The following is a 15,399-nucleotide window of genomic DNA, read 5'->3' on the forward strand; positions in this document are numbered from 1 at the left end:
TAAAGCAGTGAGATATTTTGGTTTGTGAGTACAGACACAGGTTTCTCAGCCCTTGCTCCTTTTTTTCCTGTTAGCAATTTTTTTCTATTGAGTTCTCATAATCTCTGCAAATCCAAAGAAGGCAACACAAGCCACTTCACTTTGACACAAGAGAAACTTAAAGAAAAAAAAAAATATATCAAGAACTCAAAAAGCCATAAAGTAAAAGTATAAAGGGGGGAACAAAAATAGAGGCTGCAAGAGGACACAAAGGGTTAAAGTTCTGACCACTGTCTGCATATATAATATATTTCTTATCTGAAAAGTTTAGGCTCTAAAGAAAACACTCAGTTTAAAATACCTTTTAGGTATATTAAATCTTTAGGCTGAAGATTACAGCAAGTGTTTTCTCTTTGGTGAGTAGCTGTTTGTCTCACTTTATTTACTTGGTATTGGGTATTTGTCAATGTCATTTCATATCTGCAGAAAATTCATACGTTCTATGGAAGTATGTATGTGTGTGAGTGTGCTGAAGGTCACATGACTATTTCATCCTATTTGGTGGAGCAGCTTGACTTTTTTTCCCTTGCTTTTGGTGATGGTTGTGAGTGCAGAAGTTGATTGACAGATGCATGCCAGAAACCCCCATTCTCCTTTTCAAAGACTACATATGATGGATTGCGATCTTTCAGCTCAGCAGGACACAGGGACCATGCAAGCTGTAATTGGTCAGGTATGGAGTCAGCCATTTCTCAACTCCCCTTTTATTTTTTTTTTTTTCACAAGGGTCTAACCATATGATTCACATAATTCATATTTACAGTACCATCTTTCTATCTGTATCTTCAGCTACCAGCGAGTATAGTACTGAAAGTGAGAAAGGCAAAAGAAACACAATAATCTGGCTAGGGAATCACTAGAAAAACCTAAATCACCATCCTTTTCTTCTAATAAACCCCATTTATAATTCAGTCTGAGCTTTACCAAATCAATGTATTTATTAATTTGCTGTTTTATTTTATTTAAATATGCTGAAGTAGAAGAACCGAGGAGTGAAAGTGTTATGTTTGCTGGGGAGTTGCTTTCTATTTGTAATGTTGTTCATTATTTTTATATTGACTGTATTCCTGTACTAGATGCTGTGGCTTTTATTTTTTATTTTTATTTTTAATTCTTATACTCCTAATCCTGATAATATGTGATTGAGCTTGGTAAATGTAGTAGTCTTTGCTGCTGCAGAGGGGCAGCCTGCAAATTAAACACTGCCACAATCTGAAAGGTCCAGGTGGTCTGTTCGTGCTTCCTAATGCAATCCAGCACAACAGCTTTAATAAACAGCTCTATTTAGTTCTCCCTCCCTGTATCCAGGGAAGTGAACTGGTCTGGGGCTGCTGTGATGAAATGCCAGAAGAATATCTCTCAAAGGCCTCACAAGCTGATTTTTAGAGCTTTTCCGTTTTGTCGTCTTTGTCTTCCAAATGGGTCAGTGAGTCCTTCTCTTTCTGTTTTGTGATTTCTTATAAGTCTGTAGTTTTTATATGTGTGATTTAACCATGCTGTTTTGAGCTTTAGCTAGAAGAGAGAAGAATCATTGTCTTTTCATTTGCTTCAAATAATAACCTGAAGTGGGGAAAGAAATTATTTTGTTCTGATGAACAGGGAGGGCTGTTTTCCTGTGAAAGCAGTCGGAGTCAGCTGAGGGTGCTTGTTTTTCTTTTTCTAACAAAATTTTAAGTGCTCAACACTTTCTCATTAACCACTGACTTGTAAATCAGTCTCTGGTAAAGGGTATTTTTTGAACTCTCAAAAGTTTGTGGTTTTTTGCATATGTTTCCAGTATAGTGAACGCATGCTGCTAAGCTGATGACATAGTATTTGTTTTCTATATGATGGTAGAAAAATACGCATTCTACACACTGTTTTCAAGTAAATTATGCCAAAGCACTGAAGTCCCTCAAAGCACATGGTTTATTAATACCATCGTACATAGTAATGCATTTCTGGGCGAAAAATGTCAAATATGTAATACCATGTTTACCACAGACTTTTATTGCTTTAAATATTTTAAAAACAGAAGATACATTTTTTATTAAAAATCCTCCAAACATTAACAGCTTTCTATTAGTCTGGCTTATACCTAAAATGTGGGGCATGCTTGACAGTACTACATTGTGCAAAAAGATGTATTTTACACTGTGTTAATTACCTTTTTGTTTCACCTGCTTAGTCTTACAGAAATATATTTAATGATTGTAAGGCAGATACAATGGCAAGGTTTTGAGCAAGTAAACTTGACAGAAAATGTACCCTAAAATCTTTTTAAAATGGAAAAGCTTGCAATATCTCTTTAATGTAACTTTTGTTTTCGCATGTAAGAAAGTGTAAGTTAGCTATTTTATGTTTAAGGCTTGCCAACTCTCAGAAAGTGGTTTTGAAGCTGGAAATGGTAGAAGGTTTTGTTTTTTTTTTCTGTGCGTAACATTCCATATTTCATGAATTAAAAAAAGTTCAGTGAATGTCTGGAAAAATGTTAATATCATGTGTATTTAATTTCCTAAAATTAATAGCAAGAACATGTACTTAAAAGAAAAATAAATTTAGGTATTTTAGGTGACTAACTTCTGTGGGTTTTCTGTATCAGACTTTATAGATGTTATTTTTCTGAAACTTACTGTCTTTGGTGCTGCAAACATTTTTTTCAGGTCAGCATGTGTGCATATTTCCATTTCATATATGTAAGTGTGCACATCAAAAGGTGTTCATAAAAGTCTGTTTTTATTTTGATTAATTGTCCAGTGCTTGGTTGTTATTATCTGTGTGTTAAGATAGAATAAAAAGTTTAAAAGTATTTTTTTCTGATAAAAAATTATGCGTTTTCTGGTTGTATAATGAAAGAGTTAGTTAAAATGTGGGACTCTCAGGCCAATCAGTATAATTACCATACTTTGCTGAAAATAGACACAGACTTTCTGTATGAACTTTAAGAGAAAATAACTGTCAAAAGGCAAGCCTTATGGCAGAAAATCTTTCCACACTGTAATCTCTATTTTGTATTGATAAATAGTTAAGGTTTGCATATTTAGTAGTTGCATATTTTTAGAAAAAAAATTTATTTCCTGACACTATTCGAAAAAGTTCTTAAACGCCTTTGCTAACTTTCAAACCTCCAAACCCAAAAAATTGGATAATTGTTTATAATTTGGCTTTTTTATGTCAGCATTGTATTTTTTTCCAGTCATAAGAATGAGGTTTTTTTCACTAATCCTGCAGATGTAGCTCTAAATTTGGTATTGTTTACTGCTAATGGAATTTGAGCTTGCCTAATTAAAAATCCAAATTGTACATATATAGCTGATGCTATAGAGATCAGACACACTAGCAGTTTTTTGTAGTTCAAGCATTAGTCTGTGTATGACACAAATGGAATAGCAGGAAGATACTGATTTAAAGGCATTTTCTACACCAAGTACTTGTTCATCATTAAATGCATTTTTGACCTTTTTCAAAAAAAAGTTTGGATTTCATCTGTGTCTAACCACCAGCCCACAGTGGTTCCCACTGGTGATGGCAGTGGTGGACAGAGTGCTACAATTCTGACCATTATGCAGCGCCTGGGTGTACTGGATCCAGGGTGCAGAATTGCTTGTGAACCTTCCCTCTGGATTTTTCCTCCCCCAAGCAAGCAATAAAACAGCCAAGTACTCTGAAGAACAACCTCCTTGCCTTGTGTGTCAAGATCTAGAAGCTCATTGCTCATAGTGAATTTGATTCATAACTGGAGTGTTTGGCATGAAACCCTGATCCCTGCCAGCAATAGTCTGTAGCATCCTTCCTTGCATGCCAAACTGCAAGATCCATTATTTCTTCAATTGTGTTTTGCTCTTATAGAAACTATTAGCTGGATTTTTATGCCATATTCCCTATATATCCTGAGCTCGTCTGAATGAACAGGTAATTAAATGTACCATCTAATTATTCCAGTGATGTTACAATTTGTTTGCCTTGTATGCTTTCTAAAACCTCTACTATACCTTTTCTTATTCTTTTTATTCTCCATCTTTTTTTTTTTTTTTTTTTTTTTTTTTCCCTTCAGACCTGAGCTTGTGAGTGACAGGTTAGTTCATCAGCATTACAGCCCTCCTGTTTTTGTCTCATCTCATGCAGACAGGTCACTGTGTCCAATCACCCTTCTGGCTCTGCTGTCGCCAGGGGAGCCCAGGCCAGCCTGCCATCTTGATCTACCGGCCTGAGGGCCCAGGCTGGCTGCACATTTCTGTGTTCACTGCCTCTTGCAAATATAGTAAAGTGGGAAAGAGGAGGGGAGCAGCTTAAATTAGATCTCTGTATATTTAGAGGAAGCAAATTAGGTAACACTCTTCTTCAAATAAGCATGTGTTTGCAGTTATTATTGCTATGTTTGAGTGCTCTTTCCACAAGTTTAGCATGTTTATTTCTGTATTTCAATGGTATCCTCCATATGATCTCACCATGTAGTAAAAGGTATTTATGCAAGAGTAAACATGCTCTTTTCCCATAGAGCGTTCTCCAGTTTATGAAGCTGATACATTGCTGCAGCCAATGTGGGTCTTTGTGTTCTGTCTCAGTTTGTTGCCATTTTTAATTTTTTTTTTTTTCTTTGGGTTCTTCCTCATGATTAACCACAATAGAACATGTTTCAGAGAAGCCATTTCTTTTGTAGCTTTTGGTTATTTTTCAGAAGTTTAATCTGTTGTCAGTGTTGTTTTTATATTGCAGACTAATATGTATCCAGGAGTTTAATTTTGACCAAATGAAGATCAGATCTATAATGTTATTTTGTCTTGAGCAATCTCTACATTATTTTTCTTGTATCAGTAAAGAAGCTATTTTTCTCTTAGAATATCTGTTTCCAGCTCTAATCTAATATAAAGAAATGCCTATAACATATACAAACAGAAAATAACCATATTACATGTAAATTTAGGACCCACAAGTATAAGACAGCAAGGAATTGTGCCCTTTTGTCTTTGTTTTTGGACAAATCCTGTTCTTTCAAGTAAGAATCACTGTAAGGATGATCGCTTGCATAAGTAAGGCCAGACTACTTGTCCCCTTGACTGCTCACTGTATATCCAGAGCAAACATTGTAGTCCTTTACAGTCACCAGCAGTGGTTTTCTTCAGTTCAAGACTGTGAGGGAAAGACTTACGGACAGGTACGCATTGACTGTGTTTTTCAGTAGTAGAGAGACAATGTAAACAGTAAGAAATATGCTTGAAAAACTTCAAAACCATACTTTTAATATTTATGAACAAGCTGGTACTCTGGTAATGAAGCATTCCATCTTTGCAGAAACCCACTGTTGTATACACTCTCTAGAATGCTGTGTCCCTAAGAATTATTATTGTAAGGAGATGCAGGAATGTGGCTGTAATATTTTACAGTATAAATATTTGTTGTAGAGGAGTTTGGATCTTGTTAATTTAATACATGTAAATTCTTTGGTCCTAGGCCTGGATTCCAGGAAAAGAATGCATTTTTCTGTTGACTTTTGTTTTTACAGCAGAAAAAATGAATTTTTATCATTTTGATTCATACTTAAAAAGATTTTTCTTCTTTTCACACTAAAATTGGATTTTAATTGAAATCGGCTTTCTAAAAACATCTTTAGTAATTTTTTCTTATTGAATTTCTTTATTGTTTTCTGTTCTGTACTACTGTGCTGTCTCATCTGTGGGTCAGGCCAGCCAATTAAGACGTCAAATTTTAAAAAAAGCTGTGATTTGTATTCTGTGTATATTCGCTATATTTTAATTGTAAGAGAAAAATGAAGTACGTCAGATGACCTTTAAATTGCTGGACAAGTGACACTCCTCCAGTGATGTAGATTATTATCTTTGGCAATGCATTTACATTCAAGTACCTCTGTTATGTTTCCTAGATTCTAGACTGATAAACTAAATATCAGTCTGGCCCATTTTTGTGTGTACAGTGCATAGAAGTGACTGCTGAGCCTCTTATCTTACAGTGACCTGTAGCTGTAACAAGACTTTTATTTTTCTTCTCTGATCTTAACTGCAACTCAAATGGAAGAAAATAAAAGGACAATCGGAGAGAAATTGTATACAGCACTTTCAACATTAGATGAAGATATGGGAAAATACTCTTTTTTACTGTGATTTACATTGTTCAGCAACATTAGTTATGTAGCTTTTTATTCTGAAATTCTAAAAATGGAAGAACCTCAGATCAGGCAATTTTGAACATGTGCATATTTATCTCTTACTAATCTTAACTAGACTTAAAACATGTAGCTAAAAGTTGGCCAGCAAATCACTTAAGCCCATAAGAAGTCTGCAACTGCTAAATCTTCAAGTGCACAGAGTGATACTGAATTCAGTGGGATTCCTCATATATATAACAATGGCAGTATCTGGTCCAACAAGCCTATTGTGTTACTGTAACTTCTAATAAACATAACAAGGTCTGGCTTAAATACTGAGTAATTGTTGTACAAACTGTTTTACAATTTGAATTGGTTATTAGGAACAAAGATAGTAACTCAAGGGTCTTGAACATTTAATTTTGGAGGATATTAGGGCTACAAGCAAACGGACTACCACTTCAGGGGTTTTGTTTCAACCTGGCTTCGAAACCTCTGTGATGTGTAGTACTTTCTCTTCAAAAGAGATATATTAGTTGATGTTTGCTGCTGGTTCTCTGTTGACTGGTAGTGCTTTACTACAGTAATGCTTTATCTAACTGTTAGATCAAAAGAAAATTTTGAAGATCAAGGGACAGTCCTGCATTTCTAGCCATTCTTAAAAGAGGTAGTGGGAGAAAGCTTCATTAAAAAAAACGGTTGGGGGGAGAAAGAGAGGATGCAAATACCTTTATTTCAAACAATCCTTACATAGCAAATTATATAAATAAAATTTTCTTTAGCTGTTTAGAAAAGATTTTGTGGTTACTAATAAGCCTGTTTGTTTCTATCAGTATTTGTATATGCCATAATATATATAGCAAAACTATATCCAACAAACTTTTACTGACATGAGTAATAGCAACTGATACTGTTTAATGATTTAAACATGAACAAATTATTTTCAGAGATGAGGGCCTCATAAATGCACCTTGCTCTCTGCTGTAGTACAGCTGTCCCATGTCCTTTGCACATGTGAATGAGGATTTACAAAGCAGAACTCTGATAGTTGTTCTTGTCAAAACACATAGGTCTTGTCTTGACGGACTTTCCTGTGCCACCTTACTGTTAAAGAAATCAAATAATTTGACAAGCAGTGCTACAAAATCACACTTGAGAGAGTAATTTTTGACCCTGTGATATTTCCAGTGAGTGTTACCTAAACTACTTGCTAAATATGACCTATTCCCAAAGGTGACTCATTCCAGGATGGGGTTCTGAATCCACAAATGGGGAAGGGCATTGTAAAGGGAAATAGGACCTTAAGCAAAAGAAAAAAAATAAAAGTTAAAATGGAACTTAATGCTATTTCTCTCATTGATTCCATGAAGTAACTATTATTTTATAGTTACTTCATTTCAGGGATCATGGACTCATGTGCATTTGGAAGACAGAATCCATCTATGGAATGGCACTTCCAAAAAAGAAATATTACATGAACAACAATAAAAGACAAAAGTGTTTTTTAGCTACCCCCTACACAAAAGTGTTTTTTAGCTATGGAAAAAAGTTTCAAGCAACAGAAAATAACAGAGCATGAGTGTTTTGAAAGCAGATTAGTGAAAGTTATGTTAATAGTATTACACAGCTGCTGCTAGACATATTGTAAGTGATACTTCTGTATCAGAATGTTCTATTTTTCACTAAAATGTTTACATGTCTAACTGCTTTTTCACTTACAAACCCAACTTATGGAACTCTAATGCAGTTTTTACTTGAGCTTTTCTTATGTTTCAAGGGCAATGAAGTTTTACTGGAATAAAAAGCTGATGGCTTTAGCCTATTCCTGAAAGATATCTTTTTTTGAGGGCGGGGGGTGTGGGAATAAATAGCTAAAAATAGATTTGCAGCACAGACTAAGACTGAAACAACAATATTAGTGACTAGAATGTTTCATATCCTTGCTTCAAGCTTATGAATTAAAATCACATTGTCTCCCATCAGTGGCAAACTAGCATCAGCTTTAATTTTTCATAGTATAACATATTAAAGGCTGTCATTGTTTAGGGGTTTTTTAATTATAAAAATGGAGAAATGTGCCTGATACTGAATCCACCTTTAAAAATACAAAAAAAAAAAAAAAAAGGCTAAAGATGAAAATAATTCTGATAATGGTTAAGTCAGGTATTTCTGAGACACTGTCATTGGGTCTATAACCTTTGCTACTAGAATCAGATGCTGCCAAGTGCTGAATGCATTTGGAGTCCTGGATTCCCCCCTAGTTTTGTTAGGCAGAACACTGTTCCAATGAAATAAAATAATCTGGAATAAAGAATTGTGCTGCTATAGGAAACCAACAGTTATTGCAAGATTGCCAACCTTTAAATCTTACCTTCTCTTTGCTGCACCCATCCCTTTCTGTGTACAAAATGTGCTTCCCTTTTTTCAAATGGATTATACAAAGCAGAAATAATATGAGATTTGTATAATTCTAATCTTTTGGAAGAAAGGTTGAAAGTTGTGGCAAACGTAAATGTGGCTTCTATCGTGGAAGGATAAAGCAGAAAATATCGAATTCATTTTGCTTAGTGTCAGTCATGATGATTTATCATTATAGTCAGGGCAAACTATGATCTTGGAGTAGAAACAATTTTGTCCATTAAGAGGGAAAAAAACAACTCCAAAACCCAGAATGTTCCAGTGTGATTCTTATGTCCTTAGGGTTGCAATATTGAATTCAGAATTGGGGAAGCTTAATCTTGCAGCCAGATTTGACAAGATGCTGGTTGAGCAGTAGGCAGAAGTGATGGTTTGTGTGTCGTAATGCCCATGGTGGGAAATAAAGAAAGATAACAAGATTTTTCCAGAAGTCTGTGTGCAGTATTCACCACCTGCTCCAGCTTGTCACCAAAGTAGACAAGAAAACTTTGTGTGTGCAAGTTGGTGAGCAACACTTGTAGTTTCAAAGCCTGACAGATGACAAACTTGGAGTGCTCTAAAACAGCGTGTGAAGGGTTCACAATAGCTCTGAACACAGCTATCTGTTTGTTTGTTTTGGTGCTATTGCTTATTTAAAGGGTGGTCATGGAACCATTTGAGCACATCCATAAGCATCCCTACAACTTATTGGGAAAGCTCTCATGAGCAGCACATTGTGCATTGGACAATATAATGCTAAAGGCTTGGATCTCCTTTGGTTACAAGAGGATATAGACATGTACTGCTGAAAAAAATAAGCCAGTTCTTCATCTCCACTCAGTTAATCCTGGAGAGTAGAAATCCATGCATGTGTGTGTGTGTGTGTGTGTGTGTGTTAATTGGGGTGTGTAGCCAAAATCTTGGAGGCTGAAACTGAAATTGGCAGGTGTTTGGAAAGTAAGACCTGGATTTTGAATAGTCAAACAACACAAAAGAAGCTGAAGGTTGGAGTTTCTTTCCCTAAATATCTGTTTATTGTCTGTTTATTTTTCTAGTTCATGTTGGATTTTAGCAAGAAGAGAAATTTAGGGTTGCCCTGTAACTAGGGATTTAGAGTGACTCTGTAATGAATATTAACCCATGAGGCACATGGATATTCAGCAAACCTTTGCTCTACTCTGCTCATGTCCTTATGTTAGACCCATCACTGTAGTTATTAGATCTCAAAGATTACATTCTTTGATCTAGTGCTTTCTAAATCCTTAAACCATGGTTTATTTATTTAAAAGGTTATATCCAGCATTGGATTGGATTGTAAAGTACCCTTTGACTCTCATGAAGGACACACAAGAAACAGATGCTTCTGAGGGCGTATTTCCTTCTGACCATGAAGTACCACAGCATTTTATTGAATTAAGAACTGCACAAAGATCTGCGCTTTTAATCTGGCCAGTGTGTTGAGAATTTTTTTACCTCAATGGTATTGTGCTACCATTCATTTCTGATACAACAAACATTAAGGTATATAGGTGAATTTCAGTTATACTTTAAATTAAAAAAAAAGCTGCAAAGTAGCTTCATATTTTCTTAATATAAATAAAAGCTAAACTAAAACTCAAACAGATGTTTAACATGAGCATGTTCAGGATGAGTTCTGGGGGGTCTCTTTTCTATCTGATGTTTACCAGGATTCATCAGAAGTAAATCTGTGTAGGTAAACAGGGTTGTATTTGGACAAACAGGATCAGTAGCAGCCTTTAAGCTTGTTCTGTCAAATTCAGAAGCCCTTACATGAGCAAATTTACCAGTGCAGTCTATAATGTTTGAATAATTAGTGATTCCTGAGATAACCAGAAAGAAGGCACAGAAAGGAAAAGAGAACAACACTAAAATTAAACCCAGTGTGCTTCATCCTAACTGATATTAATTATACCCTCTCCAAACAGATCTTTTTATTTTGCCAGTCAGTCCTGCAAGGTAAACTGTAAAAATATTTTATATATTTTCCCTTAATTTTGGAAAAAACAAGACTGAAAATGGCATCTGAAAAGATAAAATTCACTAAAAAATGGTGGTTATTTTTTCATTTTTATAATGTTTGTGTTTGGTTATTTATCTTTTTTGAGAAGTTCAACCACTGGAGATAGTAGCTTAATGCTACTTTATATTGGGACCTTGTTATACCATCTGGAAGTACAAACCAGCTGTAAAGTGGGTTGTAAGAGTAATTCATTTATGTGTGCTTTGAAGTTTTTTTATATATCCATGAATGGTAGAAATCCACCTTGATGTAAATAGGGATAGAGTCCAAAAAAAGGTCTAGTATTTTCATTTTTTTCAGATAGAAATGAAAAAGGGATAGGCAGATATCAGATTGGGGGAAAAGAGGAAGGCGAAAGCCTTATTTAGTTACAAATAGATATCCTTTAACAGACAAGGTGAAAGGTCCAAATCCTGTTTTATTGGCTTCCATCTATATCTTTGTTGGCAGTGATGAAAACATGAAAAGGAGGGAAGAGAGCACTACTCAAACCACACTAGTCAAGGCTGCTTTCTCAATCAATTTGGTTTTAAAATGAGTATGTTTAAAACAAAAGGCTTAATCTAGTTCTCTCTTTTCTTTTTTCTTTTTTTTTTTTACCCTGTGGGCTGCAATGTTGCTTGCTGTGACATTTGACAAAGATCTATCTTTCCAGAGCATTATTCAGTTAGTATACCTGGATTAGTGGAAAAAGAAAACAAATTAAAATCCATAGGAATTAACATCAATTAAATTCCCTCTTTCTGTACTTTCTATTGAAAGTTGCATTCTTCAACTCCAAGTCAAAGAGTGAATAAAAACAGCTAAGAAAAAAAAAAAAGCAAAGCAAAGAATGACAGTTATGCTAATGAGGAAAACCTAAAAATTAGTCAGACATGGGAAAAAATATTAAAATAGCATTTTTGGCATCGACACAAGAGTTTCCTTTGAAATTTTGAGAAGCTTCCTACTCCGTTTTATTTCATAATCCCTTTTAAATGGGAACATAGGAGGCTTAAGGGATTCTGTGAAGTTGTGAGATATTTCTCTCTTTGCTTCCCCATTTTGTGAGAGCCTAAGGGAAAAATATTGACAGAACTTGTAGAACCTTCTATAATTGAAGTAGCCCAGTATTTCCTATTTTAAGACCTTTGCTTCTGCTCTTAGTATTTCCACCTGGTTGGCTAACTCTTCCTGAATACTTTTGAAGGCAATTTCTGCTAAAATACTTCAGTTGTTCCCTAGGAAGATAGGGAAATATGTGGTATTTTTGCCCATTTTAAAAATACATCAGACTTAAGAGTAAAACTCTGAATGTGTTGAGGAGTAGGAGCATTGAACTTCACATGTGTCTTCAGGTATCCTGTGACAAGCCACCCATGCTTGATTATATTCCAAGACTTTGAGAAATGTAGTTGGCACGTGTACTTTGGAACTATAAATAGCTACATCCCCTAAAATTTCACAGAAAAAGGAACCTTGTGAAGGAGCCTCAGAAAATCACTTGCACATGGACAGGATCAGCTTATCAAGTCACATCCAACAGGTATTTCTGTAAATGCTTCCTGAAAAACTCCATGCAATTCCAAAGTTCATGAGCACAAGTTCCACAGTATCTTTGTCCTATTCATTGCACCAAGTAAAGCCCATATATTCTTGCCTCTTTTAGGAGTATCAGATTATTTCTGTCCCCCTTGAAATACTAACTTCCCACTATGCCTGTCATGGGAAATTGCAGAGGTGACACAGCTATATTGTTTATGTAAGAGCTTTGCAGATTAGGTTCTTTTAGTGTGACTTTTTTGTCAATATTTGGTATATAGTTGATATATACTGTTACTTTGCTTCCTAGAAATTGTGGGAAGTTTATGTATGTGCACATGAACATGTACATACATACATACACATATATATTTATTCTGTGTCAAATGCCAAATTCTAAAAAAGTCTTATTCTATTTTAAAGTGGGGCTTGTTGTCTTTGCATGATTTTAAAAAATTAAAAAAGATAATTTTTAAAGAAAAGTAACTTTGACTAAAGTACTCAAACTGTCCTGCTTTTAAAATGTCAGACTGAGACATATGGGCTTTTATTTCCTCTTTCATATGAATGGTAGGATTAAAGGTTCTAAGACAGCTGAATTTTCATTCTGAATGAAAAATTTGCCAGAGATCTTGCCATTATTATTTCCAACAGACAAATCTATCAACTTACCCAGTAGTTTTTCTTGAACAGTGACCGACTTCTAGATTTTTTGATATATATAGACTCTGGTCTTTGCACAAAGACACATTAAGCCCCCATAATAGGGGATACTTGGCTCTTGAGTCTCACCTGCCTCAACTATTTACAATGTTAAAAATGAAAGCATTGCAAAGCCAAGTGCTTTTTTTCCACTTTAAGTGTTCAATACAGTCCCTTTACTGCAAAGTAAAAGCTTCAGGTTCCTATGGGGAAGGAACATTGGATTACCATTTGAACAGATATAATTACTACTACTGGCAACTTGAAGTCACTTTAATTCCTATTCTACACCAATTTTATCTCTGACAGGAGGGGATAATTTTCTGAAACTTATTTAGCTTCTTTTGAGCATTATTTACAATTATATAATCTCATGTATGATTTAAGAGAATGTTTCCATGCTGAAGGAGAACTGGGAATAGGTAACCTGTACACACTGGGGTGATGTGTAAAGGGGGAACAGTAACTGCCAACATGGGGGTGTGAAAAAGGTGGGACTAGAAGAAAGCAGGAGATGCAGTGTGGAAGGAGGGCATGGCAGTCAGAGAAGAGGTGTTTTGGTAAGGTTGAAAATTTGAGGTTTTTTCTAATAAGTTTTTTATGGATTTATATATTGAACTAATAAGGGCTCAAAAAGGTCAAAAGATTAGGACTAGAAACCAGGATTACATTGTTGCAGAGAGCTGTGTGAACCTGTTGTGTACAAGAAAACTGAGTACTATAAAACTACATCCATGTCATATCCTTTCTCTTCACCTTTATCCATTCAGCATCTGCTCAGATACAAGTTTGGGGCCCATCTTACAAGGCACCAGCAAACCATGCTTGTGGCAGTGGTGCAGCAAGAACTGAGAAAAGCATAAAACCAGGGCTCAATTCCATCACCTTCCTGTTCTGTATTAGTACATTATGAAGCTTTTAGACGTTGAAAAACTGACATTAATCTCCTTAATTCCATTTTTATTCCTTAACTGAAGGTAGATTGGCACAGGAATTGTCTGGTGGCAAATCTGGGCCCACAGTGTTTCTGATAGATTATAAAACCAAGAAAGAGTCTATGAAGTTCTAGTCATGTCTAGTCTCTAGACATGACTTAGATCCAGACCTGTTCTGTTACCAGAGGTGTTGCTGGCCATGGTATCAATCCATCCCTCCATGTAATTTAATGACTTTTTTTGAATCTGCTTTTCTAAAAGTTGGTTTTTTGGTCAGTGTCTTTCTGCTTTGAATCAGCTTTGACTTGGTTAGTGCCACATTGGACACACACTGTATCTGCATCTGTCTCCAGCATGAGCATAGAAGGGTAAAGCATAGGAGGATAAAGTATATATTTCATCCCCCCTTTCATGATTTCATCTCTTCACTTCAGGCTAGAGAAAGAAAATAACAATTATTATTTTATTAAGTTTTACTAAAATAATACCTTTTTTTTCCCTCACAAGTGATATGATAAGAATGGGATTTGCGGGCAAGCTCACATCGGTATCCAAGGTGTGTAGGTGTATAACTGAGTCACTTTATGCAGCAGTCTCATGTCAGAAAATATTTGGGTAACCACTATTAAAAGACTGTGATTCTTTTCTGAGTTGCTTCCTAAATTAGAGTTATGAAATACAGATCAAAGATCCATGAAAATGAGATGGCCTCTTCTCCAGCATGTAAGAATGTGGGAAGAGTGTGGCCAGTAGGTTGAGGGAGGTGATCTTTCCTCTCTACTCCTCCTAGAGAGGCCACATCTGGAGTGCCATGTCTAGTTCTGGGCTCCTCAGTACAAGAAAGACAAGGAGAAGCCCAGCAGAAGGCCACAAAGATAATTAGAGGTCTGGAGCATTTCTCTTATGAGGAGGAGCTGTGGAAGCTGGGCCTGATGCATAGAAATATCTCAAAGGAAGTTGCCAAGAGGATGATGCCAGACTCTTCCATGGTGCAGGACAAGGAGTGATGGCCATAAACTAAACCACAAAAAGTTCCACCTCAACATGAAGAACTTATTTATATTGAGTGTCACAGAGCCCTGGAACAGGCTGCCCAGGGAGTTTGTGGAGTCTCTCTCCCACCTGGATGCATTTCTGTGTAAGCTGTCTTGGCAGAATGCTGGACTAGACGATCTACAGAGGTTCCTTCCAAACTCAACAATTCTGTAATTCTGTGGTTCTCTGTGTAGTTCAAGCTCGGAAAAAGTGTGTGATTAATTTTTCTTAGTTTTGGTAGTGTCTTTCTCATGGATTACGGTTTAAAGACTGAACCACAACCACAACAATTCCCCTGCAACAAACCAACTGGTTTTTGATAGGTGGAAAACTTTTCTTCTAAGAGGAAAGAGATAACAGGTGAAAAAGTAGGACATTAATGGAGAGCTTTGAAAGATGTTTCTAAAAGGAGGAACAAAGCAGTAATTACTCTGCCAGTACATATATGAGTATGGGTGTAATTTTTTCATATTGGGTTCTTTTTCCCAACAGCCTGATGAAGGTTTTGACATTTAAGCTGCAAAGATGAGAAAGCCGTTCTCAAACCTCAGTTTTCATACTACACCATCATACTACGAGATTCCTTTTAGTCTAAATAAATCACAGGCTAAAACTGGATTAATTTGAGAGTCTACCCTTTGCTGTGG

The 15,399-nt window shown here is 35.7% G+C and overlaps 1 protein-coding gene across 3 annotated transcripts in view; it reads left to right on the plus strand.

The window, feature by feature from the left end:
* Nucleotides 1-595: 595 nt before the first annotated feature.
* Nucleotides 596-15,399, plus strand: part of POU6F2 (POU class 6 homeobox 2) — a 311,706-nt gene continuing 296,902 nt past the window's right edge. For 2 of the 3 annotated variants that reach the window (XM_086844510.1, XM_023919541.2), the window contains exon 1: nt 596-712. In XM_086844510.1, the coding sequence (XP_086700636.1) occupies nt 608-712 (105 nt within the window). In that variant the 5' untranslated portion in view covers nt 596-607. Of the gene's footprint in view, nt 713-1,375; nt 1,462-15,399 lie in introns of those variants that run through there. The other variant, XM_023919539.2, reaches the window with a different exon arrangement.

The sequence above is a fragment of the Cyanistes caeruleus genome, chromosome 1 (assembly GCF_971803275.1).
Source record: "Cyanistes caeruleus chromosome 1, bCyaCae1.hap1.1, whole genome shotgun sequence".
NCBI lineage: Eukaryota > Metazoa > Chordata > Aves > Passeriformes > Paridae > Cyanistes > Cyanistes caeruleus.